The sequence below is a fragment of the Dreissena polymorpha genome, chromosome 6 (genome assembly GCF_020536995.1).
Source record: "Dreissena polymorpha isolate Duluth1 chromosome 6, UMN_Dpol_1.0, whole genome shotgun sequence".
NCBI classification, from domain to species: domain Eukaryota; kingdom Metazoa; phylum Mollusca; class Bivalvia; order Myida; family Dreissenidae; genus Dreissena; species Dreissena polymorpha.
Genome location: NC_068360.1, coordinates 98045733 through 98060554, shown reverse-complemented (window position 1 = coordinate 98060554; position 14822 = coordinate 98045733). Strand labels below are relative to the sequence as shown.

Sequence of the window (14822 nt, the reverse complement as noted above, 5' to 3'; positions counted from 1 at the left end):
GATCGACATAATGGTGTTATATTATTTAATTAAAGGTTGAAGTGAATGCCCATGAGATTTCATGACGCCTTGATCGAGTAGCATAATACTGGTGGTGTTGACAGTATTACATGTTCATAAAGAACATAGTTTAAAAGATAATTGATTATTCAGTCAATAAACCATTTGTTAACAATTTCTTTAAAAGAAAGCATGCAAAACAAATACTTCATATTAAATGAACATAATACGTTTTGAATAGTATTTAATTTTACATGGTTAATATGTTTTCATCGTCAAATTGTCACTGGTGCTTGAATAATTTCTAAACACTAGCTGCACATTGAACGATTGATTTTGTTGTACTTTTTGTGTCTGTAGTGAATCGATAGAAACTTCTCATTTCAATACGTGTAAAACTCTCTCGTAAAAATTCAATTTCCATGATCGATAAAACAATTGTTTTATATGCAAAAATCCACATACTAAAACACATTGCAGTATCTCTAAATAACACTTGTTACAAACACATGTACATTTATAATCTGCTACGAACGATCTTAAGTTTAAGATATGATTCAAAAGGTGTTTAATTAATTCAAATAACAACCATATATTTAGTTATATCGTTCAAAAACTGTTAATCATATAATACATATAATGTCGTTCGTATATTCATTTAGTTTTACGAAAATAATAGCATAACAATATCAATAACTTAAGTGTAAAAATATATTTGAATTGTATCCCTTTAATTGGTAAACGCTTTTATTATGTAACGGATTTTCGTCATACATATGTTTACTATAGGCAATTTAATAGTGTATTATCTGTTACTGTTATATTCACTTGTTTCGTTAAATATTGCACTTAAAATCGTAAACTTATTATTTAACTTTTAGATATTTTCTATGTTCATATTTGTAAGAATGAAGTAGTTATTTCACCAACGAAACACGGTTTGATAATAACAAGCGTTGATTAGTTGAATGTAAAAGCTGCATTCTTATCGGAAAATTAAACACATGTATGCTTATGGTCAATTAAATTTATCTCTATATGTCTCAATATGAATACAAAAATGTTTAACTAATCTAAATGAAAATATTGATTGTATAAATACAATGCACATTCTGCACATACTTACAACTAACTATCATTAAAAATTCTAATCAAACAACGTTGAATGTGTGAATACTTTAATGTGCGCTATAAAAAAATTGATGTAATCACTCCGATCACAAAATCAAACGATATTTATGTTTCTGAAAATAACAAATTAACATGGGCGTTTTCCTGATTCACGATAGCACGATCAGTTTCAGTAACTTGAGTTGCACGATTCTTTACACTATAATCCTGTTTGCCGCCAGGTGATAACACCGAATACTCGTGGAAAGAAGTTTCAGCCAATGTCTCGTACTGGTTTGTGTGCTGTGATTCTGAAATGAAACAATGGGTTGCATTCATTTCGAAGTGATTTGGTAGCCTTCAAGTGGTTGGAAACCCAACAGCATTGACATGCACTATAAAAATGCGCATTAGTTAGTATTGATATTGTGTTGCATCTTTTATCCTGTGTTAATTAGGCATGAGAAACGAGTATCTTATATTAAATCAACATGATAGTTTGGTCATTTAAAGTTACACAACTGTTCAAATTAAATGGTACAAATGAACTGTTTGTAATATATTATTATACCCAACACGCTCAAACTGAAAATGTGTGTTCACAAATTTCCTCAATTATAATTATGTTATGCGCGTTCTGCGGCCTGTATTTTCATGGCATACAGAAAAATATTGATGCTGACAGAATCAGAGTCTCCAGTCTATCTTAAAGTTCATTTCACAATGATCTTACAATCTCCTGTCCGTGATAATTAAATCTTAAATACCAGAACATACTTTTAAGTGGTCAATATGTGTCTACGTTAGCGGGTAAAGATTCAACAGATAAATAAAGTATATATTGACTATTCAAATTTAAAAACTGTGGAAAACTAGCACTGTATGGTGATAACAACTCAGGTGGCATTCGATGCCATTGTAATTAATTAATTAGTTAATTTTTATATAAAAACGCACGATAACGCTGTTCTACGACATGAATTATGATCCATAAATTTGTCCACGCATCAACCACAGAACACATTTTCCCTAAGATCTTACCGACTTCGTAGGTTTCATATTCGGAACTCGTATTGGCAGCAGGGACATTGGCTCTGAAGCAAGACATATCCTGATTTATAGTGTTGCATTCATCACGCAGACTAATAAACAACTTAACAACGCAGAATAATGTTAACGTACAATGTCAATGAGTTGGAAACAAATATTGCTAACTGGAATGTTCATCCAAACAATTAAAAATGATAACATACTGTCTATTGAACAGGTCATCGTAATGAGCACCTTCGCCAGGTTGACCTGAACATGTCAAACAAAATGTATATTTAAACAATTACACAATAGGAGCTAAGACACATACATAAACGATTGGTTTGATATAGGCGTTAACATACATGAGTTACACTGTATGCAAAATTTCAACAATGGTACATTTAAACAAATAAACGTTTTAAACTAAAAGGTAAAAAGCTTAACACTCAAAATATTAAACGGATCTGCTAATTTTACGTTTATTGGGGCTTTCCCGATTCCGCGATTAATTTCTATAACTTTAAAATTCACGTTAGAGCCAACCATTTTAAATTTGAAAAACGAGTTTTATTAGCTTAAAATTGTGTTGGGAGATAAACAATCATTATAATACAATCAATTTTTAACACAGTTTGGAAAAAGAACATACAATTTGTTAAGATGGCCTTTTTTACTTTTTTAAAAAGGATATTGATTTAGCAGTGAAAACTAAAAAGCCGCCCATAAAATAGAGCTAGGTTAAATAAAAAAAATGACTTAATTTCAACATATTTGAATGAATTGCATTTAAATAAATCAAATTACTTTCAAAAGTCATCACTAGTAGATGTTCTTTGTAATATATACCAAGTCGCCTTTGAAATTTAATACAAATCGCAATTTCTTTTTATGCATTTACAATTTGCTAAAAATGGGATAGTGACTCCCGTAAACAAATGTTTGAAAAGTTGGCCTAACGGTGAATCACCGCTCTACTTTAAGTTATTGTTACATAATTGTAACACAGATTTTTCAAAGCAACGGTTTTGAAAAATATTTAAATTACGACAATGTATTGATAGCCGTAAAATAAGTTATGACATTCATTGTGTCCACACTGTGTCCACACTGTGATCAAAGCATGGTACCAGTACTTAGGAGTATTGAACCAAGTATTGCAGCGGGGGATGTAAAATGAAGTTTTCACTTAGTATTAAAAACCTTATTGAGCCAAGTTACTTACTGTTCAACAAATATATACATTTTACAATGCTATTTATGTATACCATAACATCAACGGTAATTTCCAGTGTATACATGTACATACGTTTAAACGCTTTTCTGTATTTCCAGAGCATCACCAAGATGATTGCCAGGAGCATTCCGCCTACAGCACCTCCCGCTGCAGCCCCAACAGATGAGGAAGACCGTTGATCTAATAAAATGAATAAGCAAAGCAAGTTAATAAAACATAAAACATGTATCTCCCCCGATTAATCTTTTCCAATACAGTTTCTCGTAAAAAAATACAATAATATATGTTGGCCCTTATTAGAAATTAGTTGCGGACTCAGGAATGTCCAAATAACCATTAACATAGAAGATCCACGAGATATTTTTAATTCAATGTAAAAGCTTTATTTAAAAAAGTTCTTTTTAATGTCTAAATATTACATACAGCGATATAATTTATCTATTTTAACGCATTCGATACAATACTTGTATTCTTATGTGTCTAAGCTCATATTGTGTAATATGTTTAATCAACTATTTGCCCATCCTTAAGTGAACCTGTTGGTAGTGTCCATTAGGACTTTCCTAAGCAATTGACAGTATGACAACATTTGTAACCGTTAAAATAAATATTATGTTTTGAATATGTGCTTATACCTCATGAAAATTGTACCGTGTAATTATGGGGTTGATTATTTATATTTGAAGTAAGAATCATGACATTTCTGGCTGTGGGTACGATGTCCCTGCTGCAAATACAAGTTAAATATGAAGCCTACTGACACGATATCATCTTCGATATGCAAATGTGTGATTATCGTCCAGGTGTTTATCGCAACAATTTCAAATATGTAATTTGATAATATTTTAAACAGAGCAAACTATCAAATGCAAAACTTTAAAACATACCTGAAATTACAGATTTAGTTGTTACACTTAATACAGTGGTCTCTTCAGATTTGCCAATTATATATTCTCTGCGTGCATTTTAACTTCATACTTGGTGCCCGCAACTAATTCACCAATGCTTAGTTGAGTGACTGTTGAAGATATGTTAATGTAAGTCCATGTTTAATCTGCTGCCTTTTTGTAACCGATCACGAACCATTGGTCTTCAACCCCATTAAATCCAGGTGTCCATTGAACTGTGACGGAACTTTCATTCACCATGGCGTCAAGGACAAGAAGTTGTTGCGGCGTATTGGGCTGCTCTGTAAAATACAAAGTAATTACTCTGGAAAGGTTGCATACATACTCTCCGTGGCATGTTTGTCAATAGCATCACTCAAAGGGATTCCATTTATGTTAATTACTATGTTTCTTAAAAATAATTTGCTAAAACAATATTATTGCTTGATCCTATATTCAATATATCATATAATTCTAGTATCTATTTATTTTAGTCAATCACGAAGCAAAGCAAGGGTTAATTAAACGTACCATTCGCTCGGATGACAAATGATTGCTCTGTAGATCCGAGGTTATTGTTCACATGGACCGAATAGTTTGTAAAATCGTCAATTTTTAGTTGCGATATGGAAAGGTTCTTCTGCAGACTGTCGTTTGATGTGCGAATTAGAAACCTGCTGTTATTGTGCAGTGTTACCCATTCACCATCTACCTGCTTACGCCAAATATATGCTGATACGTCATTTGGAGGGGGATAAGCCACGATCGTGAACGTTAAAGTAGCTGATGCACTTCTTCTTCTATAAACTACGGGAATCGGTGGAGAAAATGTCGATGGTCTAGGTGAACCTGAATGTATATAAATCACAAATATGAATCAGCCAATTTGAAGTATGCTGGAACAGTATTGCATTCTCATTATACATTATACATCGACGATAAAAGGAATAAATAAACTTCACTTACACAATATTCTGATCTCCAGTTCGCGAACCTGTTGTAGTGCATTATGGATGTTCTTTCCTTTACATTGGTAGACTCCCATATCATATTCACATCGCACATTTGATAAATGGGCGGATATTGTTTTGTTGTTCACTTCCATTAATAAGCGCTCAACACCCTTAGTTATATTTACGAGTTCAAGATTTGCTAAAGGTTCGCTGTCAGCTTCGCAGAGTGGTGTAACAGTCTGACTTTCATTGATGGTTACTACTAGATGCGAAATTCGACCCGTTGATGTAAAATCTTCTTATATTAGCAGGATCTAAAATATACACAAACATATGATAATAAATAAACGAATGTAATTGTGTACTTCGCTCCTTATGACAATGGCGTTATGCTTATGTTCCCTTTATGATACTCTTATTTTTTACATACATTGTACATCCACGTAAAAGTGTGTTTCATCGTATCCCTCCTCAGCGGTACATCCCGTAGGGGGTCCATAGTGTTGTTGACGCTGCATTTATAATATCCTTCGCCTGGGAGCTGAACATTTGACACAGAAAGATTTTTATGAGATCCAATTTCTGAAGTATTTCCGCGGAACCACGTGCATCTCGCCTCCGCTGGGTTCCCAGGTGTGTAGGGACAGGTGACCGATAAGGTTGTGTTCAATAAAACCGTGGTTTACATCGACCACCATTTGCCTTTAAAATAAAAAATAACATGTTTAACTGCATTTGGATTTTTCAAATTCAAATCAATAGAACACTATACAAAATAGCAAGTTACCTTAGACGTTTAGATAAAAGCTTGATTTATTTGTTCCATTTATAATCCCACCAAATGTTGTGTTCATTTCATTATTGGCAGTGCACCTGCAATTGCCACTGTGTTGTCTACTGACGTTGTTGATAAAGAAACTATCATCAATGCCACTATTGGCCGGTGTCCATAAAAACTTTGAGCCCGGTTTACTCTTAGAAGTGCATATTTCAGAGATGGAATGTCCTCGGATAACCTTCAGATGATTCGTTTGAGAATACGTTGCACATGTTTGAAAAGTAAATCGTGGCGTCTCAGGAGCATCTACGTATATGAGATAGAAGACCAAATATAGTGGCATTATGTAGTGGCAGAAGTAAACGGTGAACATGAACTGGAAATTACATACACAAGAAAACTTAATCGGATTAGTCAAATGATCGCATATGATTATAAAATTTTAAAATAATTAGATTCATGGTGCAAATATAAACACTTAAAGGAAGCATATCTAGATAACCATAAAGCATATTCTTCTTTCTGAAATTTAAAAAACGCCGTTGAATATCCAAGCAATACTTCATACTGTTCTGAGAATCCAAAACCATTGATAATGTATGCATACAGGAAAAAGCTACTTACATAATACATCGATGGAAACATTCCAAGAACTTGAAATGGTCCTCGCTTTTATCCCAGTCGGGTCGAGTGTATTAGTTGCAATACATCTAATGATAGTGTTGTCGACGAAATTGGTATTCCATGTAGTGCCGTTTGCAACTACAACACCACTTAATACCCATGAAAAACGCGCAGCCGGATTTGAAAAGGCATTGCATCCCAAACTGACCATTCGACCTCTAATAACGATTATAGTTGGAATTGGTATGTATTGATCACTTTGCCCACAATGGAAGATAGACATATTTGTCACTGGATCTACAATATTTCAAACCTGTATTTGCAAATGTGACAGCAACATGCTTATGTTTTTTCCATCATAATTGTATCATTAAGAGAGAGACTAATGGCATTCGTACCTTTTAAAACAGGTTTTAAATTTATTACATCAAACATACGTCAAATGTCAAATGTGTACGAGTCGGTAATATATCCGTAAACAACATCCTGTGCAAACGTTGCATTTATCTCATTGATCACGTCAAGTATGTATTGAAAACTATCGCTTGTCTGCATGCTTTGAATGGAAAGTTGAGTTCCATTCAGTTGTATACCATATGGGAGTGTTCATGTATACCATGAAGGAGGAGGGTTGCTTCTGCTGGCACATGTCATTGTAAAGGGTTCATTGACGACAACCCGTAGGATGTTTAATCAGAAATGATCCGATTTGACATATCGGAGAAGACGGAGGATCTATAAATAAATAAAGTAAATAAAGTCGTTTTACTGTTCGACAACATGTCACATGCATTGATGAATATGTTTTTGCATTACAGTCTATGTTGGTAAGCTCTTCAATTTAACTAGTTTATTAAATTCTACTTTATATAGATATTCCGTTCGATTAACACACACATCCCAAAGAATCTTATTTTAATGCAAGAACAATATTTTATGAGACATTTTTATTATTTATGTAACAAACAATATTTATTTGATCAGTTCAATAATCATTTATTTTCGGGTATGTTGCTGCGGAAACAAAGCAAATACATACCTTTTGGTATGAACAGTTACCAAAAAATATTGTTAAACAACATATACTTTGATTTCGTAGAATATACGATTGCATGCCTCTTTTGCAGAACGTTACAGTGCAACAGCATTTCTTATCTAATTGCAACAATCTTCTACTACATGATAATAAAACGACACATTATACATGGATTCGTGATATTAATACAATGACGATGCGATCATTACACATTTTACTGTAATGAATATATAAGTTTATAATCACCGTAAATGGCGCATCTTATCTGAAAATACTTACTTAAAATATTCATAGTTAACACTGTAGTATTTACAGCCGCTATCCTCGTTCCATTTGTTATATCCAAAACATTGGCGGCACTGCATAATATTTGTTTCTGGTCGTTATTTGTTGCAACGTTTTATGTTATGACGGAGCTGCTAATTAGATAGCCGTTAAATAAGGTCCATAAAAAGCTCGGCTGCGGATTGCCGTACGAGGAATATTCTAGCGTTAAAGTACTGTTTTTATCACATTTATACTTGATGGTGCAAAAACCATGTTGTACCTTATTGTCGGCTTAGTTGGATAGCCTAAAATAATAAATGCATACACACATGGTCTTACTTTTTGAGATACGTAATGCCGTGGAATTCGAATTAATATTAACTTTGTTATTTTAATGCAAAGCCCATTAAATATAATTTACTGAAAGATATGTGATATGCGTAGCACGTATATACTTCATGTTTGTTATTCAGGTGGTTGACTTTCACTTGATAACAGCATGTCTTCCATGACATGTACTGATAGCAATCGCAAATTACATTATTTTAATACAAATAAAGCATACCACGTTCGTTTGAACAGTCGGCGTTAATACATTTATTAAACCAAATTCAGTTTATGAACCAGAAAAGGATAACTTACGCCACGAAGAAATATAATACTAAAGACATCAATTACATGTCTGCAAATGTACAAAACACATACTCAACAAATTGATTCTCAGAATCCTGTTGGACATGATTTTTCCATATCCGTAAGAGACATTACAGTACATCCTTGCATCATGATAGTTTGTGGAAGGCGTCATTGTAAGAATACTTGATGTCACATCAGCCACTGTTAAACTGCTGCTATACCCAGTAAGGCCCACATCATCACTGTAGTCAGAAGGCATTTTGTCATTAAGGTAGCACGTGATGATGGGTGCTGGACGTCCTACTGATGATACGCAGCGTATGTAGCTGATTGCCATGTTGGGTAAACGGATATGGTAGGTACATCTGGTGTCAGAGTTGCACATACTACGGGAACTAAAACCTATATAGCTAATAAGAGTACTTGCAATTTGTTATGAATAAATAAATAAATAAAATTAAATAATAATAATAATATATATATATAGTTGTATTTGCATTTCAAACTTCAATTTACAAACACCAACATAACCAACTGTCACTAGTCGACACTTTATGCTCATCGTAATATCGACATTCAATATGTAACCTATTTACTTCTTTTTAAAATTCAACACATACAATTATGTTCATACGTATTTAAACGAGTGTTATTATTTAAAATAAAAACACAAATACACATAGTGTTACCTGTTATTATTATTGTTATCTCATTACTGAATATTGCTTATTTGTTTTCTGTAACCGAACACTTCCACTCGTCCCCATTATTAATTGTGTCCAGGGATCTCAATGTGCACATAAATATCGTTCCTTTGCACATACAGGTAGAAAATACATCTGGTATGGGCGAAGGTGCAAACTCACAGGCGTTGTTCATTGCAAGGATAGTAGATGAGGGACTATTCCCTGCTTGTTGACAACACCATCTTACAACTGTTGCAGTCGGATGTGTGCAGGTTAATTGTAAGGCTTCGTTAACATTTACCAATGCTGCGTTGGATGGCAAGACTGGAATCTGAGCGCCTTGCAAACGAAAACAGTTCAATTTAAACATAGGTGTGTCCTAACATTAAAGATAAACATGTAACTTGATATTAGCGATAACATATTTTATATCAATCTATTATGTTTATTTATGTCGGATAAAAAAATGAATTACGTGTCAATGCATAATTACGCACAGTATATTATGATATTTACATGTCAGTATATACTACCGTGATATTTAAAGTAGTACTTACATACACTATGTTTTGCAGTAGTTCGTGTGCATCCCCACTACATATGTATTACAATTTACGGTGAATCAAGAGATATATATTCGTATCACAACATTATATATCATGCTTTTGATATTATGATATTAAGACAGGTTTACATGTTAGACGCTATGAATTGTATCATGTAGGTTTATGTTGATATTTGTATATGTACAGTTCTTACCAATATGGTATGCATTTGACAAAATTGTCAAAATTATCCATCCACATTTCAAACACATTTTAATTAACACGAAACTTAACACGTCGAAACACTCAAAGCTATACACGTTAACAGTTTAGTGTACCAGTCCAAAGATAGAGTTTAATCTTAGTATTATCATTAAAGCTAAATTTAAAAACTCTAACACAGCACAGAAACGATCATTTGTTTAGCTTAATATAGTCCGACACTGGTATAAAAATAAAAAATCCATATATTGATAAATTTGGTATGTTTAATGTTTTCATATAAAGCCGTACCGCAAGCAGTTAAATAATTTGACAAATCATTTTAAGAACTCTATAAAAAATCGAATGCAGGTGTTGGATTTTAAATTGAGTTATAACTTCAGCAATTTAATTTTAAAAGTCCGGAAAGATATTGATCATGTATAAGCTCTTTCATGCTTACCTTTTGTATGTGTACAATTTCTATTAAAAATGAAAACACTTTACATACCATGATAACTGTATGTCTTCCCTTTAATAATATTGATGCTGTTCGTTTAGATGTGTGCCTAGCATGCACGTTTTTTTAAAGATTTGAACCGGGGACGATCAAGCATAAGTTTGTGCCAACGTTACGACTCATCATGTGACAGAGTTACAACTCGCAATTGTGTGCGTCAGTTACTACTAGAAAGCTTATGAGAGAGTATGAGTAGGAAGCCAGTGAGTGAGTTACAGCTCGAAAGCTTATGAATGATGAACGACGTGTATATTACTCAAACGCAAGGAAGTGAAATACTATTGTTAACCTATTATTGAGATTGATTAATACGCTAGAGAGTGAATTACGACTCATAAGCCAGGAAGGGAGTTAACACTCATAAGCCTTTGAGTAATTTACGAATCGAGAGCCAGTGATTAATTAACGACTAGCAAACCCGTGACCGAGTAATTACTCATAAGCAAGTTATTGAGTTACGACTCGTACACCACTGCTTTAGATACACGTCACTCGTTATGCCTTTTTAGCCATTGAGAGGGGTATGACTCGTAAGCCAGTGAGAGAGGTATGACTCGTAAGCCAATGAGAGGGGTATGACTCGTAATCCAGTGAGAGGATTACGACTCGTAAGAAGGTAAGAGAGGTTTGACTCGTAAGCCAGTATGAGATGTATGACTCGATAGCTGGTGTGAGAGGTATGCTAGTAAGCATGTGAGATAAGTATGCCTCGTAAGCCAGTGAGATAGTTATGCCTCTTTAGCCAGTGAGAGGGGTATCACTCGTAAGCCAGTGAGAGAGATATGACTCGTAAGCCAATGAGAGGGGTATGACTCGTAATCCAGTGAGAGGATTACGACTCGTAAGAAGGTGAGAGAGGTTTGACTCGTAAGCCAGTATGAAATGTATGACTCGATAACTGGTGTGAGAGGTATGCTAGTAAGCATGTGAGATAAGTATGCCTCGTAAGCCAGTGAGATAGTTATGCCTCGTTAACCAGTGAGATAGTTATGCCTCGTGAGCCAGTGAGATAGTTATGCCTCGTAAGCCAGTGAGATAGTTATACCTCGTAATCCAGTGAAATAGTTATGCGTCGTAAGCCAGTGAGATAGTTATGCGTCGTAAGCCAGTAAGATAGTTATTCGTCGTAAGCAAATGAGATAGTTATGCGTCGTAAGCCAGATATATTTATGCGTCGTAAGCCAGTGAGATAGTTATGCCTCGTTATCCAGTGGCATGGTTATGCCTCGTAAGCCATTGAGATAGTTTTGCCTCGTAAGCCAGAGAGATAGTTATGCGTCGTAAGCCAGTGAGATAGTTATGTCTCGTAAGCCAGTGAGATGGTTATGCGTCGTAGGCCAGTGAGATAGTTATGCGTCGTAAACCAGTGAGATAGTTATGCCTCGTAATCCAGTAAGATAGTTATGCCTCGTAAGCCAGTGAGATAGTTATGCGTCATAGGCCAGTGTGATAGGCTGCGTAAGCCAGTAAGATAGTTATGCATCGTAAGCCAGTAAGATAGGTATGCCTCGTAATCCAATGAGATAGCTTTGCCTCGTAAGCCAGTGAGATAGTTATGCGTCGTAAGCCAGTCAGACAGGTATGCCTCGTCAACCAGTGAGATAGTTATGCCTCGTTAGCAAGTGAGATAGTTATGCGTCGTTAGCCAGTGAGATAGTTATACCTCGTAAGCCAGTGAGATATTTATGCGTCGTAAGCCAGTGAGATAATTATGCCTCGTAAGCTAGTGAGATAGTTATGCCTCGTAAGCCAGTGAAAAAGCTATGCCTCGTAAGCAAGTGAGATAGTTACTCCTCGTAAGGCAGTGAGATAGTTATGCCGCGTAAGCCAGTGAGATGGTTATGCCTCGCAAGCCAGTGAGATAGATTTGCCTCGTAAGCTGGTGAGATGGTTATGCCTCGTAAGCCAGTGAGATAGTTATGCGCCGTAAGCCAGTGAGATAGTTATACCTCGTAAGCCAGTGAGATAGTTATGCGTCGTAAGCCAGTGAGATAGTTATGCGTCGTAAGCCACCCCTGCGAGAGTTTTATGAATTGTTCATGAATCATTCATGAATCATTCTTGCATCATTCATGAACAACATTCATGAACTCTTCATGAAGGTTTAATGACCGCTTTCTGAAATAGTTCTTGAAATATAAGTTCATGAACCATAAATGAATCAATTTGTTCATGAATCATTCATGAACCTTGAATCTCTCATGAACTTGCATGTTTCATTATCACTTTATGAAGCGGCCATTTAACCTTCATGAATAGTTCATGAATAGTTCATGAATGGAATTTCATGAAAAGAGCAGGATGAATTCATGAATTTAATGTTCTAGAACTATTTATGAACCGGTACCCGCTAAATACGTTAAATGTTAAGTATTAGATCTTTTAAATGTTTAAAATGTACATGTATAGGTATTAAGCACTTATAATTATTATGATTAAGCTGGCTGACATCTATACAGTATTTAGTTTATGGCAATCTGTATGGGCAGATGACTATAAATGTTTTCAATACGCTACATATCTTATAAATGCAAAATTGAGTATTTGGCGTTACATTACTCCAAAAAATGACCACTAATACCACGAGAAGACATGGAGGTATCATAAAAAGTGTAAACTGGCCAGACATTGCCACCTGTATAAAATATACAAGTATAGGTCCCTGCTGTGTTCACCATAGTGTTATTTAGTATTGGTCGGCACAGTATCTGATCATAACGAGATAATTGGTTGGTGCTGAACACAGGGGCAATAAACCACAGATCTATCAATAAACAAGATTATTAAGATATCTTTTATTGAACACCGCGATAAAAATGCTCAAACCACGGACTCTAGACTACACGGATAAGAAACATGGCAACATTCTCAGAATCATCACTGCTATATGTGTAATCACCTAACAATTCGTCTAAAAATAATTTATATATTTGAGTTGAAGACGATGTACTGTTGTATAAGTCTGAATAAACTATCTGTCTGCCTGTTTAAATTCAAGCCGTCATCGTCCCAGTGAAAACAAAATCTGATTTTGAATAGTTGGACATGATGCCCTGATGGCAAAATACGAAATGACCCGCGTAACACCGACCGTGATTTTCAAGAATCTTTAATAAATTGATAATTTAAGGTAAATAACGTTTCATATAATTATACATAATTACCTCGTTGATAATAAACAGCAAACGATGAATGTTTTTAACACCCATTTTATTTCAAGTATGCATGCAAAGCCGAATAATATCGAGAGGGTCCGCTTTATACGCTGTTTCATCATAAATTTGACACCCTTTCTGTGTTATAAACAAGAGCTGAAATCGTTACTTTATTAAGATTCATTTATAATAAGCTTTATTGATATGTTTCGTGAACAAAATAATACAATATATTCCATAAAAATATAATAATATGGCAAAGGAAATTCAATGGCCGGTTTCTAAACAAAAGCATAATTGCCAAGACCGTAGCATCAGTTAAGTGCGTTAGGAACGCGCGCTACTTTCTTCCGCCTTCATTCCTTAATAACTTTCGTTTTTAAACAAATTTTTTTTCTATCGTATACAGAATTTTATTCTCCTAAGCAAGATGTAATTTTTAAAACTGAACTCCAAATATAAACGCTACAAATTGGTATTAAGTACGAACATGTCAATCGTAAATCTAGATTCTAAAACTCCAAAACGGTATGATATTTGCAAAAGTTAAAGTTATAACTCGCCGGGCTGTCGAAATCAGAAGAAAAACTTAATATATATTTATATATCTGAAAACTACGTTACATAAGCTTTCTAATGATATATAATTTGTCAAAATCGGCCGAGAAATGAAACTACAATTTAACAAAAGACGTGAGTGGGTACATCAAAATGTATAACCTCGGCGCTACGCTATACGCTAATTGAAAAAGATCGATAACCACAACACGGTAAAACGCGCGGTGGTAAAACATAAAATGTGTATTTCTTGTGTTTAACTCGCTATAAATATATTAATAACAACGGGAATATACTATAAATTATATTTTTTTGAAAGAGGAATTAATAAGCAACAAGATAACGTATAAACCAATAAAATCGGATGAACAGTTTTTGCATAAGATTGAATTTACTACAGTAAGGGTCAAATACTCGATTCATCTCTTATCAATATACACTCCGTGGAATGTCTTATGAACAATTCATGAACCACATAATCTGTTAAGTTGCATGAATCGTTCATCATTAGTTATGAACCAAATCATGAATATTTCTTGATTTAAAGGTGCATGAATCATTCATCATTAGTTCATGAACCAAATCATGAATCTTTCTTTA

The 14822-nt window shown here is 34.3% G+C and overlaps 1 protein-coding gene and 1 long non-coding RNA gene across 3 annotated transcripts; both read right to left on the bottom strand.

Annotated features, from left to right (window-relative positions):
* Positions 1-1170: 1170 nt before the first annotated feature.
* Positions 1171-5860, bottom strand: LOC127836671 (uncharacterized). 2 transcript variants are annotated; one of them, XR_008028861.1, is made up of 7 exons: positions 5647-5860; positions 5230-5530; positions 4795-5112; positions 4012-4565; positions 3449-3556; positions 2364-2409; positions 1171-1421 (listed from the first exon to the last, which is right to left on the bottom strand). XR_008028861.1 is itself a non-coding variant. In XM_052363370.1 (4 exons), the coding sequence occupies exons 2-4, from the start codon at positions 5366-5368 to the stop codon at positions 4426-4428; spliced, it is 597 nt and encodes a 198-aa protein (XP_052219330.1). In that variant the 5' UTR covers positions 5369-5530; positions 5647-5860; the 3' UTR covers positions 3617-4425. The 2 variants fall into 2 exon arrangements, 1 of the variants encoding a protein (XP_052219330.1); XM_052363370.1 differs by lacking the exons at positions 1171-1421; positions 2364-2409; positions 3449-3556 and having other exon boundaries at positions 3617-4565.
* A 2179-nt stretch (positions 5861-8039) lies between these two features.
* Positions 8040-10100, bottom strand: LOC127836679 (uncharacterized). Its single transcript, XR_008028868.1, has 4 exons — positions 10003-10100; positions 9247-9582; positions 8627-8952; positions 8040-8226 (listed from the first exon to the last, which is right to left on the bottom strand). It is a non-coding gene; the product is annotated as an uncharacterized LOC127836679 (long non-coding RNA).
* Between the last annotated feature and the right edge of the window lie 4722 nt (positions 10101-14822).